This window comes from Ambystoma mexicanum, chromosome 6p (genome assembly GCF_040938575.1).
Source record: "Ambystoma mexicanum isolate Mex_15411 chromosome 6p, UKY_AmexF1_1, whole genome shotgun sequence".
Classification (NCBI taxonomy): Eukaryota; Metazoa; Chordata; class Amphibia; order Caudata; family Ambystomatidae; genus Ambystoma; species Ambystoma mexicanum.
The window spans coordinates 580998583-581019488 of NC_090935.1; the positions used below are offsets into that span (position 1 = coordinate 580998583).

The 20906-nt window shown below is 45.2% G+C and overlaps 1 protein-coding gene across 1 annotated transcript in view; it reads right to left on the reverse strand.

Moving 5' to 3' along the window:
* Positions 1–20906, reverse strand: part of TENT2 (terminal nucleotidyltransferase 2) — a 1145598-nt gene that overhangs the window by 986703 nt on the left and 137989 nt on the right. The window contains exon 2 of the mRNA XM_069627408.1: positions 5877–6002. Within this exon, the coding sequence (XP_069483509.1) occupies positions 5877–6002 (126 nt within the window). The remainder of the gene's footprint in view (positions 1–5876; positions 6003–20906) is intronic.

Here is a 20906-nt window from a genome sequence, read left to right on the forward strand (position 1 = left end):
CCATTTTACAAGATGCTGCACCAGCCTTCCCCCCAACCGGCGAACCATGGGACATGGCCTCATGACTGAGCTGAAGCGGCTGCGGCATTGCCTGAGGGTAAAGAGGCAACTGCCCGCGCAGCCTTGGCACCTCGAGTACCTTGTTTTCCAACTCTGGTACTCCTACGTTAGCCCCTTTGACTTGTAGCTCCCCTCGATCTACCAAAGGTAGAGTAGTAAACGAAAGGAACCTCCCCTCCATTGCTGTCCCCTAGGACGAAAAGGCAGAGGTTGGCGGACTGCAGCACTCAACGACTTTGCTGCAGTCTTTGAGGTCTGCAAACTCTCAAGGCTCTCGTCAGCCTTGCTGCCAAAGAGATGTTCAGCATCAAAGGGCATGTTGAGAAGCCGGGCTTGATCAGGAGCAAACCCAGACTTCCGCAACCACGCAAATATGCTCATCACGGTCTCGCCGCCATGGACCAGCTGACACAGTCTGCCACGTCCAGACCCAATTGAACGGATTTACACATGGCATCGTTGCCATCCTGTACAAGGGCAAGAAAGCCATCCAGTTCCTCTCCTTCGGGAATATGTTCAGCCGCTAACGAAACACAATTCCACAGAGTGTGAGTGAAACGTGCCAAGGCACACACAGAGTTGGCTGCTTTCAAAGCCATACCCCCCTGAAGAAAAGACTTTCTTCGCCCAACCGTCAAAACGTTTGTCGTCCCCATCAGGACGGATGGTAGGGTATGACACCTGTTTTGCTGGGGCCGTAGCCGCCTGCACCACCAAACTCTCCGGAGTAGGGTGCATGGACAAGTAGCCGGGTCGCCAATGGCTGGGCGATACTTTTTCAGCAACGACTTACCCACTGCCGGGACTCTCTCCGGAGCAGTCCAAGCCGCCGCCACCCTTCTTTGCAAGGCCATATGGCATGGCAGTATCAGGTCAGTTGGTGGACCTTGGTCCAAGATTTCTGTCAGGTCATCCTGCAGAAAATCCACTGGTGGCGCAGACCACCCCAAGTACTCCATCACCCTCGACATGAGCCGCCGGTACGAAGACTCGGCGTGCGTGTCAGGCTCAGGCCTGCCGAACTCCATCTCCGGAGAGTTGTCCAGACCACTGGCGTCGTGCAAAGACTGACGCAGGTCTTCCATCTGGCTATGACCAGACAATAGGTCGTCAGGAACCTCATTAGGAAACAAACCTTCCTCAGACCCTTCCTCCACCTCAGAAATCTAATCCAGCGGCTGGAACAAATCCCTGGAAGAGGGCACAGAAAACGGCTCAAATACAGGCCTCACTGACTTTTTCAGGGCCTTCCTCAGAGTTTCCACCGATCCACGGGGTACCTCCGGTAAAGCCTCCACAAAAGGCGTTGAGGGCTTCGACGTCGAGCGTGGCGCAGATAGCTTCGACACAGGCCTCGAGGGCGGAGCCCCGAGTGCGTCCTTCGACTGCGTCGATGACTTCCTCGGAGGCGACATGGCGCCGATGGTGTTGAAGTCTTCTTCGAAGACCTCGCAGGCTCTGACGGTCTCGAGGGCGTCTAGGATTGGGACCTGGAGCGGGCATGGCTAGAGCGATCCACCTTGTCCGATCGGGACCTCGAAGGCTCCTGATGATCGCGCCGACCACCCGAGCCCGAAGGCGTGCAAGCGGTGGCCATAGCACGTTCCCTGCTGGTTTCTTTCGAAGGCACGGACTGAACGGAGCCCTGCAATTGGAAAATCGCCATCATCTCCGTATGAAATGCATCCCATTGCTCAGGAGAAGAGTGCTTGTTGGGACAAGCAACCCGCCGACGGGCAGAGTCCTCGGACGAGGAAGGCGACCGGTGATGGCTCTTCCGCGAGTGCCTCGAAGAGGCAGAGGAATGGCAGGAACCACTCCGGGACCGAGACCCCCCCTGGACTTATGCCAACAACGCAGAGAGTCACCTCTCGAATAGTCGGTCGAAAGCCCGGCGGATTTCGACTTTTGGGGCTTTGAAACCCTACCCACAGAAAGCTTCTACTTCTGCAAGGCCTTCATGGTTAACGACTGGCAATCGTCACCACAGTCATCCGTGGCGTTGTCCTCACCAAGGCACCAGAGGCAGGCGTCGTGCGGGTCCGTAAGTGACATCTGGGAACCGCAGTCCCAACACTTCTTGAATCCCGACCCTGGGTATGACCGCGGGGTACAAGACAAAGACATGATATCTTCACAACAAACAAGTTGGAGGAACTGATCGAAAACTCAGAAGAACTGAGGCGTGCCGAGACCTCTGAAGCGAACACGTTCGCAGAAAAAAACAGAACTGAGGCTACGGGCGTTATGCATGCTACTTATAGCATCCGGTGACGTCGGCTCGACGGAGGCCCTCAAGGACAGCGTATCGACGCAGGAGCCGAACATTTTCCGAAGCAGCACAGCTATGGTGATTACCCGTCATAGATATGGAATACGTCGGAGGAACCAATCCCTTCGAATTGGAATTAGAGGAGCATAGGCAAGGGAGTATTTTGGCTGGGAAGGTTGGAGATCGCATAGTCCCAGGCCCCTGAAGGCCTTGTGGATGATTCAGAGGGTCTTGAATTTGATCCTTGTAGCCACCGGGAGCCAACGGAGAGATTTTAGGGCTGGAGATACGTTCGCTGTGCTTGAGGCCAAGGATAAGTCTTTCAGCCTTATTCTGGATTAGCTGGAGGGGGCGTAAAGAGGGAGATTGAGAAAGAGGTTGTTACAGTAGTCCAGCCTGGAAAGGACCAGAGCTCTGGAGACATTGAGGGGGTGAGAAAAGGAAGAACGCCCCTGAGGAGGTGGAGCTGGAAGTGGGATTTTTTTGGTGAGTTCCATGATGTGAGGGGTGAAGGAGAAAACAGTCGGAGAATAGCAAGGTTTTTGGCCTTACAGGATGGTGGGGTAGAGGGCCCAAGGAGGGTGGCCAAAGAGTAGGAGGAAAGAAGGACACAGGTGTCCCAATGAGGATCCCCGACTTACTGACATTGAGACGGAGATAGTTCGCTGAACACCATGCCTGAATGGCAGACAGACAGTCTGGGATGAGGGAGGAAGAATGAAGTTTGAAGGAAAGCTGTAACACTAGAAATGAGGACAGATGGAGTAGATCAGATGCGCAAGAGGGGCGAGATAGATATTGAAGAGTCAGGGTGAATGGATAGAGCCTTGGGGGCGCCACAGGTAGAGAGGGCGGGGGAGGAGGGGGAAGGGCCCAATTGTAACTGGGAGGGGCAGTTAGTGAAGAAAGAAGTCAGCCAGTCCAGTGCCCGGTCAGTGATGCCAAGGGTGTCACAGTCATTTTAAGAGGATGGAATGGTTGAGCGTGTCAAAGGCAGATGAGAGACCAAGGAGAATGAGAACAGCAGGAGAGTTGGCGTAAAGACTTGAGAGCATGGTTTCACAGGTGTTCAAAAGCAGTTTCCGTGCCTCTGGATACCCGGAATCCAGATTGGTGTCATGAAGGCAGTCCACAAGATCAGTGTGGAGAGTCAGCTGGGAGTTTACCCAGGAAGAGGGCAGTAGAGATAGGGTGATAGTTAGCCAGGCAGGAGGGGGTCAGAAGACGGCTTTTTTAAGAGAGGGTGCACAAGGGAGTGCTTGAGCGATAGAGGGAAAGAGGTGAAGGAGTGGTTACAGAAGTCTGGCAAGGGCTGGGGCGAGAGGAGATGTTCATAACCGTTCTGGAGGAGCTGAAGGGAAACCAGTTTGGAGGGGCCTTCATAGAGCGGACCACTTTAGAGACCTCGTCTGGTGTTATGGGAAGGAAGGAGAGGTATGGGGGCAAGGGTGGCAGGGGAGTAGGAGTGGCGAGAGGAAATGGGGGTGGGAGGGAAAGGACAAGATGTCCTGAGTTTGGATGTAAAGTGGGAAGCCAAGGCAGTGCAGAGGGCCTGGGATGGAGGGAGAGGTGGAGACGGCAAGCGGATTGGCAAGCTCTTTGCAAATTTTGAAACGTTCGGCCAGGTTAGAGGCTCCCAAAGAGGGGGGCTTCCGTTCTTATTTTCTCTTTTTCTTCCTTTTTTGTGTATCCTCTTTTCTTGCTTCCGTTTTCCTTCATTCCATTACCTTCCTTTCATTCCTACTCCCGGTCTTTCCCTCTCATGCAGGGTGCTCGCCACCTCCCCGGCATCCTGTTATATCCTCTCCACCCACACTGCATAGTATTGATATTTCCCCATCGCCCTTCCCGTAAACAATTTTCCACTACTCCCCAACCCCAGTATTCCTCCACAGCCTGCTACCCGCTCCTTTTTGTGTCCCCTATCGCCTCCTCCTTTCTTGTCCCTTCGCCTTTCCCCTCACCCTAAACTCCTCTACTTCCCCCCCCCCCCCGAAGCCACAATTGCACCACTCCCTCCAACCCCACTCCCTACCGCATCTCAGCCCCAAATTAACAGCCTGATCCATCAGACAGGTTAACAACTTTAATTGGTCGACCAGTCTGTGGAGGAGTTTAGGCTTAGCAGATTGACCCATCTCTTAGAGACCAAATTACCTTTTTATTGTGCATTTGCTAGGCGCTTATACAGTAAGCAAATTCTGTTTCAAAGCACCCACAGGGCAACAGGGAGGGAACGTGGGATTGAAAACAGTGAAAGATAAACATACAATGCCTTTTGAGTTTTCCGAACATGCATGTGTAGGGAGAACAAAGAGTGGGGATGGGGTAAGTATTGGAATGTCCGTGCTCGTGGGTGAGCAGATGATGAAGTGCCTAGTTTGGTAAGTGCTATGCGGCATTGAGCTGCATTGGTAGAAAGTGCCAGCCTACAAGATTGAGGCAGGTGGGTGCCAGGGCAAGTGCAGTGAGGTAGGCAGAGGCAGGGGGAATTGGGAGGCCAGGTCCCAGAGGGCTACATAAGGGCCCCCAATCACAGCGACTGAGATTAGCACAGGATGGAAGGAGGATGTGAAGAAGTGTTGAGGAGCTTCCAGAATTTGAGGAAGTCCTGCTCAAGATGAATAGGAAGAGGGAGGATGTTCCATAAGAGGGAGCCAGCTGAAGAAAGTAATCAGCCACTGGCCCCCTATTTAGCAAAACACTTTACACACAGAGTTGGTGCCAGAGGACCACAGAGGTCTAGAGGGAGCGTATTTATTAAGAGAAAGTTGCAGATGGCGTGGTCCCAGGCCCCACACAGCCTTGTGGATGATGCAGAGGGATTTGAATTAAATCTGTGCCGCAACTAGGAGCCAGTGAAGAGTTTTTAGGGCAGGAGAGATGCAGTCCTACGTCGTAAAAACAAAGGTTATATCTCGCTGTCCTATTCTGGATTAGCTGGAGGGGTCGTAAAGTGGAAGAATGTAGATTCAGGAGAAGGCTATTGCAGTAGTCAAGCATAGAGAGAACCAGGGCTCATGTAACATTGAGCTTCTAGGTGGAAAGTGAAAAAGGGGAGCATTCCTTTGTTAAGGAAGAGTTGAAAGTGAATCTTCTTAGCAATGTCCCGAGTGTGAGGATTTGAAGAGGACTCGAAGGTTTCTGGCTTCAAAAGGAGCAGTACGAGAGCCCATTGAGGATGGCCAGAGTTTAGCATGTGTTCTAAACATTCTAAAATGTTCAAATGGCAGTGCTTTCTAGATTCTTTCATTGTAAGGTATCCGGGTGTCATTAGAATATTTTTGGAACTCCAACTGCTCACGACTACGTAAATCATTGTGAGGACACAAACAAAAGAAAACCATGAAAAGACAAAACATAGTAGTAAAAATATTTGCATGCAAACATGTAACTAGTACAAAGTTACAAGGTCCTATACAAACTCTCGACAAACAATACATTGAAAACCAACAGAATACAAAATAGATAAAATAACCGATAACTTAAGGGAAACCATGCTTTTTATTCTGACATTAAAGTTATACAAATGTAGAGTTCTTACTTTGTTCCCTGGAATGTTGAGGATGAAGATGGTGATAATGGCAATGGGCGGCCATTCCCAAAGGGCCATGTCTGAGCAGACACTGAAGCTGCATCGAGGTTCCCACCCAAGAATGCTCTAGAAAGACTAAAACCAACATTTTGTTAGAGACAGCTATTTATACAAACAATAAATCTTCAGAACATTTTTCAAGCTACACACTGATGTTCTAATTCAGTGCAAAAATCCAAGGATAGCAAGGTAAGCAAACAAACAAATGTGGGCCAATCGTCAATTGTGATCAAATACCTTTTTCAACACTTTTCAATTTTAAATGCATTACAAAGCAGCAGCATGCACCAAAACAGCAAAGGTAAACATTTTTATTCATCAAGGGTCATAAAGTGAGTTAAATCGGGAAAATGAATTTGATGCAAATTCCTAAATTTTACATCCACTATGGTTCAAGAGGAGCTGGACAGCGGTTTGTACAATCAGGTTGACATTATAAAACAGGATGTACTCCCGAAAGGAGAAAATTAACCATGAGCAAGAAAATAAGATAATTTCAAACATCGGAGAGTACACCAACATTTGGTTTCAATCAGAAAGGATATTTCATACCTCTACTGGACGACTCCATCCAGACGCCTGAGAGGGCAGGAGCCCTTCAAGGTGCACCTGATGCACCTCTACAGTCCTGCCGACCTACATCAACACGGTCTGCTGGAGCAGCCGTGCATCATCTGTAGCCGACCTACATCAACACGGTCTGCTGGAGCAGCCGTGCATCATCTGTAGCCCTCCTTCTGCCCACTGCAGGTGAGCCTGAAGCCCACCGGCGGTGCGCTTCACCCCGCGCATCCGCCTAGCAGGCACCCGGAATCAACTCGGAGCGCATCCTAAGATGGCCGCCGCCATCATTGTTTATCGCGTTGCCTAGCAACACTTACTTTTGGCCCAGAAGGCCACCGGCAGGCGGAAGCCGGCCCACTCGAGGAAGGCCCTTAAGAGTAAGGCCCCTTCCTGTTTGCCCTTGTTCGCCCCGGAGCCGCAGAACCAGTACTCTTTACCTGCACTGTCTGGACTTAACCCACTGTGAGTAAAGCATAATACCCTTAGTCTACCCTACGGTCCTCATGGGAATGTCTACTGCTAATTGCTAGCATAAACACACAAACTTGGTTAATTCACCTTTGCTAACCGTTGTTGCTCATGTGCATGGTGCTATTGCTACTGCTCTTATGCGCCATATCGCGCTGCACCTCACTGATGCCACTGCAACTGTGTTGTGCCCTGTGGTCGCTCATGGACCACAGTAATTGTGTTGTGCCCTATGGTCGCTCATAGACTACAGTAATTGTGTTGTGCCCTATGGTCGCTTATAGACTACAGTAATTGTGTTGTGCCCTATGGTCGCTTATAGACTACAGTAAGTGTGTTGTGCCCTATGGTCGCTTATAGACTACAGTAATTGTGTTGCGCCCATGGCCATATGTACACACCATACTGCCATTTGTTTGCACCCTATGGTCACTGCAACTCAACACTGTGTGCTTGACCTCACTCACTAGATAATAACACAGCAGACTTAGCAGCTACTCTGCCTGCGCACTACCCAGAAACTAGAACTCTAGCCATTCATCTAGATACAGGACTCTCACACATTATATAATGTTCCTTATACTATCCTATCTAGTATACCTGGCCACCTCACTCGCCCTACTGGAAAGACTCACCATGTCGCCTCTTATAGCAACCACAATACAACAATCCACTACACAATGTAACATAGCCGACAGAAACCTAAGACTACGAGCAAGACTACCCAGAATCTTTGATCCTCTCACCAAATACGAAAATAACACCATTCGAGCCAAAAAGGAACCTACTCCCAAACCTTTCACCCATAACTACATTATGCACAACAATTACCAAACAAACAAAGAAACAAGTGCCACTCCTAATGCAGCAATAAATACTGCTACACACCCAAACCGCACACCTAAACTCAAAGGAGCCTTAATAAACGCTAGATCCTTAGTCGCCCATGCCATAGAAATATCTGAAGTCATCTCGACTGAAGACTACGACTTCCTAGCCATTACAGAAACTTGGCTGCATGAGGCATCAGGCCCAGCACTATCCCTAGCTGTGCCCAACAATTATACTATCCTCAGAACGGCTAGGTGCGGAGCTCGAGGTGGCGGACTAGCCATCATCGTCAAAACTAAACTTGGGATGAGACTCACCCCTTCACCAACCATTGAATCCTGTGAGATAATGTCTACCAAGACCTCAACAGCTAACTCTCAAACTCTTAACCTTTACTTGATATACAGACCTCCAGGTCCTATCAAGAATTTCATAGAAGACTTAACTACCATCCTATCAGAAAACCTCAAAGATACTACTCAATCAATACTACTAGGTGACCTCAATATTGGCTTCAATGATATCAACGACTTACAAGCCACAGCAGCATCCAACACCCTAACAGAACTGGGATACACCCAAAGAGTGTTTGAGCCCACCCATATCAAAGGGAGAACCCTTGATTGGATTGCTGACCACAACTGCAATATATCCACTCTCACCATCTCACCCCAAATCTGGGCAGATCACCATCTAATCTCATTCTCCTTGGACACTGTCACCCCTAAACTGCAACAACCGTGTGCACCACCTGCACTTACCAGAAACAAAAAAAACATGACACTAGACAAACTACTTCCCGGCATCAAGCCCACTTTGTACGCTTTACCTGACAACCTTAACCCTAACAGCCTAGTGGAAGAATTTAACAACATCATGAACAAAACCCTTGACGACATCGCACCACTAAAGCTCAGAAACAGCAAACCACAGAGCCACCTGAACAACTGGTTCACCCCTCTCCTAAAAAATCTGAGATTAGAGAAAAGGAAATGGGAACATACGTGGAAAACTAACCCCACTCCAGAAAATAAACTGAAACTAGTTAACATCTCTTCTCACTATAAAAAAGAAATCATTTTAGCTAAACAAGAGACTTACAATAACAGAATTACACAAGCTAATTCAAGCACAAAAGAACTGTTCGCCATACTCAGAGAGCTGGAAAACCCAATAACACCTCAAGAGAACTGTCTTAAAGATAAAAAATGGTGCTCTGAAATCCAGCACGCTCTCTCTAACAAAGTCCGAAACCTTCAAAAGAAAATAGAACTAAAACGTGAGACATTAGCGTCCAATATATTACCGCCTACTAAGACACTCCCTAACTTCAAACCCACTACGCGATTCCACTTCTCCAAAGTCTCCATACTAGAAGTAGAGAAAGTAATACTGCAAAGGAGACCCATGTCCAGCACAACTCATTAAAGATGCCGCACGAGATCTAGCACCATTTATCACTAAGTTAATTAATGCCTCCTTTACCACAGGCATTATCCCCAGTAACCTAAAAGAGTCTTGGGTGCTCCCACTCTTAAAAAAGGCTACTTTAGACCCTACTATACCCACCAATTATAGACCTATTACTACGGTACCGTTCCTTTTGAAGATCCTGGACAAGGTGGCATATATCCAAATCCAGAATTTCCTGGAACAAAACCAACTATTAGGCTCCCGACAATCTGGCTTCCGCCCTCTTCACGGCACAGAAACTGCATTGATTGACCTTAAAGCTCAAATAGACAAAGTACGAGATTCTGGAAAACCAGCACTCCTCCTGCTACTAGACCTATCGGCCGCTTTTGATTTAGTGGACCATAAAGTCCTATGTAACCACCTAGCTTCTGCAGCACACTTCTCCACTGAGGCCATAGCATGGATACAATCTTTCCTTAGTGACCGCACCATGAGGGTTTTCTCACCTACAGCAGCTGCAGACCCCATCCCTATTACCTGCGGTGTGCCACAGGGATCGTGCGTTTCACCAACGCTATATAACATATTCACTAAGCCCCTGTTTGATGATTTGGACCATCTGGGTATCACGTATACCAACTACGCTGACGATACCCAGATCCTCCTCCCACTCACGGGGGTTTAGATCTAGATCTAGCACTGGTGAACAAAATATACAGCATCGTTCAGGCATGGATGGCAACCCATGGAATATGCCTGAACGATGATAAAACTGAGCTTCTTATCCTAGGCACCGCACCCCTCATCAATAAACTAAGTACAAATTACTCCTCCTTTATCATAGATGGGAACTGCATACAAGTTGCTAAAGAAGTTAAAACATTAGGGATCTACCTTGATTCTACCTTATCATTCTCCAAACAGGTAAATTCCCTAGCTTCCTCAACAGCCTACACATGTAAGCTCATTAGAGCAGGAAAACAATTCCTATCCCTGCACAGTTGTCCAACACTAGCCAGAGCCCTTATCTCTAAACTAGATTATTGTAACGCACTGTACATAGGCGCCACTAAATCCATCATCAACAAAATCCAGATACAGCAAAACAAGGCCCTCCGAGCAGCATTGAACATCCCCAGGAGAGAACACATTACAGAAACAAGAAGGAAACACAAATGGCTTTCCACCCATGAGAAAATCAGACTTAAAACTGCATCTCTCGCATACAAATCTCTACACAACAAAGCCCCACAATACCTTAAGGACAGATTCACCAGATCACACTCCACAAGACAAACCAGACTTGCTTACACCGATCGCCTCCAAGTACCTCGTTTTAAACTGACCACCATAGGCGGAGCTAGCTTCCCAGTCAAAGCTGCTCAATTGTGGAACGAATTACATACTACCGCAAGGCTAGAACATTCTTTTTCCAAATTCAGGCAAATTGTAATTAACTGGCTGACGACATCTACTGCCAAATGAATATATGAAAATGCTTACGCCTGTCTGCTACACAGCATCTGTACCATATGATTGTAAACTTGTATTTGTAAACTTGCATCTGTAACTGGTAATTATCTGTAACATGTAACTGTAACCCGTAATTTATGCTCTAAGCTGTACATCTTCTTACCTTCTGCGCCCTTATACCCCCAGGGTCCGGTGCGCATAATAAATACTAAACAAACAAATAAAAGCTTACAGGTTCACGCCTGCCAATGAATCCATTCTGAAAAATGACAAAGTATTCTAGGAAGAAAGCCCAAAGACCAGGAGTAGAGCATTGTGTTTCACATTTTTGTAACCTAAACTGTCAGCAGCAAATAGCAAGCAAATCTGTAACAAAAGCAATCAGTACCAGCTCCAGCAACACCTGGGTATTTTTGTAGTAAAAGCCCAACGCAGAGTAAGGGTTGCCCATCTGGACCTGCTGTTTTTACTGTTGCAACACAAGTTCAGTCTGGTCTGACTCGATTTGAAGTGTGGTCTGCGAGGAGACAACGTGCCACACGGAGATTGTAAACTGCAGGCAACAGCTTTAGTCTATACAGCACGGTTCCTGATAACACCCCTGTTGCTAAAGAGGGGGGGGGGGGGGGGGGGGGGGGGGGGGAAAATCAGCTGTGATGGACACACCCACCCGGAAGTTCGGCATTGGCAACACTGAAATAGCGGCACACGTGACCCTTGCGGCGTAAATCCCAACGCAGAGTCACGGATTGCTAATCTGGACCTGCTGTTTTTGCTGTTTGTGCGGGGTGTACGGCCGGGGGTAGAGCTGGCAGCCTTCGTGGAACCCCAGGCGAAGCGCAAAAAGTGAATGCTGTCCAGACGCCTGGAGTAATTAGGCGCGCCCCGAGCCTGCGCCCCACTCCCCCTCACACCACCCAATACCACAGGTAATATTTATTGACAACCTGTGTGCATCTACGCTGAGATTCACAGCAAATCGTCTTATTGTGCCACGCGGTAATCGTTTCATCTAGGTTGCATCGCAAACACTTAGGTTGTTGATAGCCGTGTGGGGTTTGTCATCCTGGTCCTTGGAGACATCTAATTTACAAATTACAGTCCTGACTACTGTGGTTTCCAAAGTAATTATTGTTCATTCTATTCTGGTCTACGTGGTGTAACACTGTTGGAACTTGATTCCTTTGATTCCAGCTTGTGGGGGCTAAACATTGTCAAGGAGAACTTATCTTTGTTTAATTGCACAGAAAAATTTCGACTAGATACTCTGAGACCTTAATAGCTGCCCCAGCTTTAAATCAAGGTGGGCAACTTAATTACTAATTGATTTTTTATTACAAGAACCCAAGTGAACATGAAACTGCAAAGTGACCCAATTCAGGACGATCTCAGGGCCCCGGAATGGGAAGATCCCACCCATGATCAGCAATCATTAAGCTAACAGATCACAGCCACCTCCAGATGCGTCTGAGATTGATCTGTTGTCTGCTGTTGGGCCACAACACCAAGCTCAAGTCCATGTTGAATCTACTCATTCCACACCTATAATAACTATTGGAGTACTTGATGAACCTACCATGGTAGAAAATTGGAAAAAAAAGGTTTAGAATTCACCATCACAACAACAAAAATACAAAGGAAAATACAAGAGCACTTTGGAGAAAGAAAATGTCCAAGTGAAACTGACCTAGCCAGCGTGAACAACTGAGAGTCTAGTCCTAATAAAAGACACAGATCAGTTGCGTGGTAAGAACACCCTCAACCCTTGATATAAGTGATCATCTGATAGGGAGATTGGACTTCTCCGGCACAGGAAAAAATCAAGAGTTGCCAAATGTTGACCAGAATCATTACCTGACAGACAAATATCTCTGCACCCAACAGATGGTCAGGAACTTCCTGTCCAATATGAGGCTGACTCAAATGCTAACTCTGAGTGCACTGAACTATGTATTAAATTCTTTAGTCTCAGTCTACGAGTTGTTAAAAAGGGAAGTCCAATCACAAACTGGCTCTCTACTGGAATTAATCAAGGAAGTTACTTCTTTGGATGGGGCAGTCACCGGCTGTTGTAACATCAACTCAAATGTAATGCAGAAACTTCAGGAGTTGAGACTTGATTCTGTGAAACAAGGCCTGGATCTATTGGCCACCCAAACCTCTGTCAGCCAAAGATAAATTTGAGGAAGCTGACAGAACAATGATACAAGATCTCCTGATACAATTAAAAGTCCTGAATAAAAAGATGACACTCCACTCTCTTAGACAGTTCTTGAAGAGTTGGAGATTGGCCAATGTAGGGGAAGGCCTTCAAGACGAAGTTCTATTAGAATCACCACCATCACTCAACTCCCCAGGTCAAGAAGTGACCAAGGAACAAGGGGAGAAGATACTCATCTCCAAATTGCCCCTCTAGGTGGGAAGAAAGCAAGAAAGAGGGAAGCAAGGAGACAAAAAAAAAAAGACTCAAAGGAAAATTAACAGAAAAAACATGGGAAAAAATGAAAGCCAAAAATAAGAACTTGGTTGCTAATTGCACATAAAAAAAAATGTACTAAAAAAGAACACCCACCATTAGTTGAGGAGGGCGCGACGACTCCTAATAAAAGATCCCAGGAAAAAGCTATTAATGAAGTCAAAGATTGGAGTAGAAAATTTGGCATGCCATACACAAAAGATATTGAGATTGTTAGGACGCTGCAAGGTTCACAGACCGAACATCCCACAACCAAACAAGTTGTTACCACACCTGTGGTAAATTTGAAGGATGGTTGTAAAATAGCCCCAATCTTTCTCAAGGCCAAGCCTAAGACACTAGCTGCGTTACAACTGATTGATGTTGCTGGCACTGGAGAAGTAAAATCAAAACGTTGCTCCAATTTCTCTAAAAAGAAATTGCATGCCCCATTATCAGAAATACTCTTCAGATCGGGTGACAAATAAAATTGGGTGAAGGCAAATACATGGCAGAATATGGGATGACAGTGAATAAAAATAATGAGCTGAAAAAAGACAGATGCCCTTATACTGAGCCTCCACCTAAAGAGAACAAAGAAGCTCTGGAGGAATGTGCACACATAACTAATACCAATCTAAAAAAAAAGGCACCAGCACAATTGAAGAAAACTAAAAATATGGTGACCATCAAAAACAATTTCTCAAGGGCAGCACTGGTTTCGCGTGCCATTTCAAAGTAGTATCAACTTCAGACTCGGGCTCGAAAAGACAATGCTGAAATTGCTATGGACTCAAACCCCATATCAAACAGATCTGTTGACAACTTAGACCAGGCTGTATCCGTGTCTTCTGACAACAGCTCCATCTCGATTCGGATTCCAGCCTCACAACAAAATGACAGAAATGTACATAAGTATTAATCTGGGATTGCACAGCAAACTTCAGAAATGTATAGAAGAGAGATCAGGCATGCTGTGGATGCTTACATGTCTGCTCTATCAATGCAAAGACATCTTACTCATTGTGAGACCAATCATATATCTCATCCACAGGTCCACTTAGTGGGCAATGCAGAGAAACCGTCAACTTCCTCACACGTAGCATGTACAGAATTTCAAGAGCATTCAGTCTCCTCCCTTGTACAATCACCATTTATGTATAATGCAGCTCATTCAAATCCTCAGCCTGATGGGCCGCCATCTATACCAACATCAAGAGAGAAACCGTCAAAATTGATCACTGAAATTGGGGTAACAGGCATTACTTCAACAATAGCACCTGAAATTATTAGTTTGAAACAGCCATTGCCAAATATACTAACACGAAAAGTTTGGCAACTGTCGCCATCTCTAACATTAAACCGGACTCTATCCAAAGAAACACAGACTATAGCAAATGCAAAACGACCGGGTTTACATTCACTAGTACGATCATGTCGTCCTCTACCTAGTTTGCAATAGGATTTGAATCGCAAATCCATTTACAATTTTCTCGGAAATTCCAGAACTGGAGGATATTAATTCTGTTGACATTCAATTTGAAGATGAACATGCACTCTCTTCAGTTAGAGACTGGATAAACTCTAGAGTTGTGCTCAATACAATATGGATGGCCCAAAATCAGCTATATGAAATAGGATTTATCCTAGATGTGCACAACCCAACTTCGAAAGTTCTTAAATCCTTGTCACCCGTGGTTAACCAAGACATGGGCACTCCAAGTCACGCTGTTTCTAGCTCAAGAACTCAACTGAAATGTCTTGCAATTGTCATTCCACTCAAAATATGCATTAACTAGATAAGTCCACAAGGCAGATTTCAATCTCTAATTATTTGTAATACAAGAGGGTTCCGTCATCTCATTAACAAATTCCCAACATTGAAAATATTGATATAGCAATGTTTCAAGAGACGTGGCTTACTAAAACTCCAACTTGAGATAAATATATTTTTTTACATCGGCTCAAAAATCTAAACACGGTAGGCCGACTTCTGGATTACTTATTAGACAAAATCCATCGTTTAAAATCGGAAAGTTAGATCTCACCCAATCCATTTTTGCAGATAAAACTTCACATTGGATGTATATCATATGCTCTGATAAATATCTACTGTAACCCCTCTGGTATTTCGGACCAACTCTTCATGAGGGATTTGACTAGCCTATTGGACTCAATGCGCAATGAAAAAACTATAACTCATAATAGTAGCAGGGGACTTAAACCTGCATGGTTTGGGGTTGTCCACGACCAGTAGCAGACTTACTTTATGGACTCATTTTGTAGAGTCACATAGTTAACAAATGCTGAATGGTACCTTTATAGATGACATACCCCCACAACCAACATGGCACAGAGGTGACTTTTCAGCTATTATTGATTACATCTGCACAAGTCAAATGCTCCTTGCAGATGTTAGCAAATTCTGTGTCAATGTCACAACTTTGAGTGATCATAATAGTCTTTCCAAGCATTGGAACAGAGCATGTTTTGAATGACTATAGAAATGGATGTCCGGCAAACCCAGTAACAGTTAATGCAGGATACAATAGATTACACTGGACCAAAACCTCATTAGAATGCTTCAGTCTATTTTATGCATTAGACCTGCACAAAACAAACTTGGGCCAATGTCAGGATATTGTATACCACGAACTTATGCAATTGCACCAACTTAAAACTGACAAAAGGATGCCACCCAAAACTAGAAAACATACTCCTACATTCAATAAGGAAATGGAATGAGCAAATATTAGGTATCGGTCAAAAAAGAATGGCAAGCCTTGAAACTCCCATCACAGATCAGAGGCGCAGTTTTAAGCCAATTGAAAACCGCGCATAAGAAATGGACACGGAACCACAAGGCTGCTCTGTACCAACATGATGGGTTGAGAATGCTGAGAGTTTTAGCAGAGAAGAACACCTCACAAATCTGGGCCATAATTAATCAATCCACTGCAGGACATCAACTTTCTTACCAATCTCTGGCCGACTAATTTGCTAAAAAAGAGACCCATTCCAAGCAGGCTTCGTATCTGGGCTAAGGACCTCGCCAAATATCATGACTCTAAATATGTTAAAATCTCAATCTGCCACCTGGAATCAGCTGCTGTATTTAGCATTCATTGATTTCCGGGTGGCCTTCGATTCTGTTGATCGTGAACTGCTTTATAAAAAGTGTGCTTACTAAGATTGTCCATCCTCTCTAATTTCTATTATAAAACACAACTACATACTGATACCTCTTTGCAAGTCCGGCTTACATAAGAAGGTCAACTTTCTCAATTTATTTCAACAGGGCGAGGGGTTAAACAGGGCTGTATTCTGGCTTTTTTTCTATTTAATCTTTTTATCCTTGATCTTGGCAAATCACTTTTAAGTGTGATAGGTGATGCGCCACGTCTGGGTACCCAATCTATACCCTGGATGCTATATGCGGATGATCTTGTTCTTATATCACAAACCCCAAGCGGGCTTAAAAATCTAAAACAAAGTTAACCGCATAGTCCATGGAAAACAATCTGATTATTAATTTAGAAAAGACACAGTTTAGACACAGGGACTACAACAGTAGTCGGTCGCAAAAATAAAAACACCCCTCAGAAAAAATACAAGTGGCACTTGCAAAGTGTGGAGTTAATGAATGTCTCAGAGTATAAATATCTAGGTCTGATAATCTATAATACCTCATCTGAAAGCACATATCTTACAACATTGAACAACAAATTACAAACTCTGAAGTCACAGGCAAATATATTGGCTGCCAAATATGGTAAATTTTCGTACAATCACAATGATGTTTTATCAGGCTAAAGTGGTGCCCATCTTATTGTACGGAGTTGAAACTAAACTGCTGCTTAGGTCTTCCATTTGGGATCTATGTGAAGCACGGTTTTGGAAGTCTACACTAAAATTACCGAACTGTACTCCACTCCCCTTGATCCGTTTTGAACTAGGTTTGATTTCGCTCTCGGTGCAGCCAACATGAAAGATGTGCAGCCTATTTCGGAAGCGTTTATTAGGCTTGGCGAATAAAATTCTAAGCGCAGTGGCATTCCATTTTGTCCGTTCTACACCATTTTTCTCCTATAAATGGCGAAGTTGCGTATTCAATGCATCAATATCCATAGAAACCTTGTTATCAAATCCTGATTGACATTTTATTTCTATCGCGCTCGTACACAAGACAAAATTATATCAACACGACTGGATTTGTAATAGAGCTAAATGCTGCACATAAAGACTTTAATGTGCATTTGTTCGGGGCAAACTCATGTCAGACTGCTTGATAAAATGTCCATCACCCTATGTCAGACAACAGAACGTGCGATTTAGATTAAATCTCTTGTCCACAGGAGAAATTCTGGTAAGAAGAGGCCTCTTGTCTAAAGAGTTTAATCAGTGTTGCTTTTGTCTAGATGTGAACTGTCGCGAAACATTGCAACATCTTAGTGGTTTGTCCAGCATTAATTGAGACACGGAAAACTCATTTTAGTAACTTACTCCATCTGTATATTCCAATGAATGAAGATGAAATCTGACAGAGAATATTTACTAGTAAGAAACAAGCAATTAGAATTGCCATTCTACAATACTAGGCTTCATCTTATCACTGGTTAACTCAGACATCAAATAGTGACTGCAATAACAAATTAGCTGAATATTTGCACATACTTCACAATACTTTTTTGCAATTAATATATGATTTATTCATCGAGTTAATGTACGTAAGCATAATGTATAATGAAATTATGCTATTTTATTAATCTATTATGATAGAATTTGAATTCTTGTATAGAAAGATGTATATAATTGATGCTATTTTTATTTCTGTTGGTTTTATATTTGAAAGGTTGACTGTTAGCCGAAGCAAAAAACCTTTTTTTTGTAGTTTAACTTTGAAACCACGGGGATTTGACTGCCGAATCAGTCTGCTCGTCAACTCTCTACAACTTTATGTCCTGTATCTATACTCTTCGTTTCTCTTTTAGCATACAAGAAGCATCCGGAGAGCATGTGTTTTTTATGTATATATTTTATATTAGGATTTGTAACGCGCCACTTACACAACAAGGCGTGCCGTCTACTGATGAATTGCCCAATCTCAATTAGCAAGCAAAATGGTGCTTAATGGCTTGACGAAACTGCAAGAATTAACTCAACTACCTGATGCTCTGGGAAAGGGAGTACCACAGTTTTGGTGCTGCTATAGAAAACCTGTGATCGCTTCATTTGACAAATTTAGATACCAGAATGGCCAAAAAAGAATCCTTTAAGCGTATGGTTCTTGTGGGGTTCTACATCTTAATTTTGGTTTTAAAATATGAAGGAGCTACTCCATGCAAGGATTTGAAAGTTCGAGGACTGAAAAGGTAGACAAACTGTAGCATTCTGTACCTTTTGCAGTTGCTGTAATGGAACATCCGGGATGCCTAAATAGACTGAATTGCAGTAGTCTAATTTAGAATTTACTAAAAACGCTGACCACCCCTGCAAAATGTTTGTCAATGAACGGGGAGACTCTGTAAAGCTGTCCATTTGGATATCAAATAGAATTGGAGGCGGGCAGAATTTTGCAGGCTGACTTTTCAGTTTTGGGCCCAGAGGATAACCTCAGTCTCGTTTGGGTTCAACTGCAATGAGTTATCCAACATCCAAGCCTCTACTTTATCAAAACACCTCTCTAAAATATCATCCCGGAGTTTCTCGTTTAAGTTAATGTATACTTGTGTGTCATCTATGTATGCATGGTAATCAAATTTGTATTTATTAAAGATGTCATAAAAAGGTGTCTTACATATATGTTGCAAAAACAAAGAGGTGATGGCTGGAAGGTTTAGACTGAATCTTAACCACTGGCATTGCTTCAGGCAACCCTCCAGACCATCGTTCTTCGTCTGCCAAGCAATTACAGAAGGGGAAAGACCATATGCAAATCAGGCTTGGTCCCACCCCAATAGGGGCAATCCAGCCCGAACTGCTAGATCACATCCCTTCTGCACGAGACCACAAGCATCCCCAAACAGAGAGGGTATGCCCAGACGTGGGTCCCCTGCTCGGTGCGCCATAGAGAACCAAGCTGCACCTCACTGAGGAGGCCCAACAAAGCCGAAACAGGTCTGGGGTTGCTTGTGTTTCCATGCAGAGGGGACCTGGCCTAGCAGTTCGGGCTGGGCTGCTACTATTGGTGGCAGTACCTGACTGATTTGCATATGGCTGGACCCCTTTTGCAATGGCACAGACGGGCTAAAAAAACGGTGGTGTGGAAGGTGGCCCAGAACAATGCCAGTGGTTCAGATTCATTCAGAACCTTCCATCCATCACTGTTGTGCTCATTACATATATGTTGAACAGAAGCAGGGATTGCAGGGAGTCCTGTAAGGCTTCACATTCCAGAGCTTTTAGCGAAGGGCCCCAAGTTTAACTTTTTGAGTCCCATCTGATAGAAAGGATCTGAACTACTTTATAACAAACTTGCAATGATGAATACACAAAAATAGAAGGATGAAATAGAAATTGTCACTTATTAGTCTATCGCAAAAGAACTTCTAATCCTACATCTTCAATTACTTGCTCAAGATATCCAATAGTAATGAAAGCCTAGAGAATTACCAGGTTACTCACCGTAGTGAACCCCTTACTCCTAGTCCATAGTCCCCTTTTCTCCATACTTGTGTGACATCTCTCTGTCGTGTGGGACGGGACTGGAGCACTTTTGTAAAAAGCATCCACATTTTTTTCAAAAATGTGTCCCTCCTCTCTTTCCTGCGCGGGGCCCAGGACGCTGCTGTAACCCCACCCACCTTGGCTCCACCCCGCGTATCGCCCATCAGTCCTTTTCTATCGCAGGGTCCAAGACCCATTAGCAATAACAGAGGAACCTTATTAGAGGGGACGGCGGGCGGGCGTATGGAGGAAAGGGGACTATGGACTAGGATTAAGGTGGTCACTACGGTGAGTAACCTGGTACTACTCCTACGTCCCGTCCCCTTTCCTCCATACTTGTGGGAGATTCCCAAGCACTCCTTACAGGAACTATGGGTGGATGGAAATACCCCTTACTGAAACAGGTTCTTTAGCACAGCCTGACCAACCTGAGCGTCAGCTCTAGAGCTCATATCGAGGGAGTAATGCTTACAGAAAGCAGATGGGGAGGCCCAAGTAGCTGCTTTAGCAATGGACTCCCAGGGAACATATTTCTGAAAAGCAACCGCGGCTGCCTTGCCCCGCACCAGGTGTGCATGGATACCTTTAGGAGGTTTCAGCTTTTGGACGGTGAAAGATACAGGCGGCAATCCATCTGGAAATAGATGCCTTAGACGCCCGCCTGCCCTGGGGGGTACTGAAGGTCACAAAAAGTTAAGACCTCTGAAGCTCGGAAGTCCTGTCCAGATAGAACCTAAGAGCTCTTCGGACCTCCAGACATTGTAGAACCCCTTCAGCCCCCGAGGGAGGGTTCGGAAAAAAGACCGGAAGGGAAATCGACTGATTCAGATGGAATTCGGTCACTACCTTTGGTAGGAAAACTGGGTTCGTCCGAAGGACTAACTTGTCCTTGTGAAAGACCAAGAAAAAGGGTGCTCCACCGACAATGCCTGGAGCTCACCCACTCTCCTCACTGAGGTAACAGCGACCAGAAAGGACACTTTCCAGTACACGTACTTGAGGTCAACCGTAGCCATTGGCTCAAAGGGTTTATGGCACAGCGCTGTCAGGACTACATTTAGGTCCCAAGGCGGGTGCGGACTACGAACCGGAGGGTAGAGGAATGT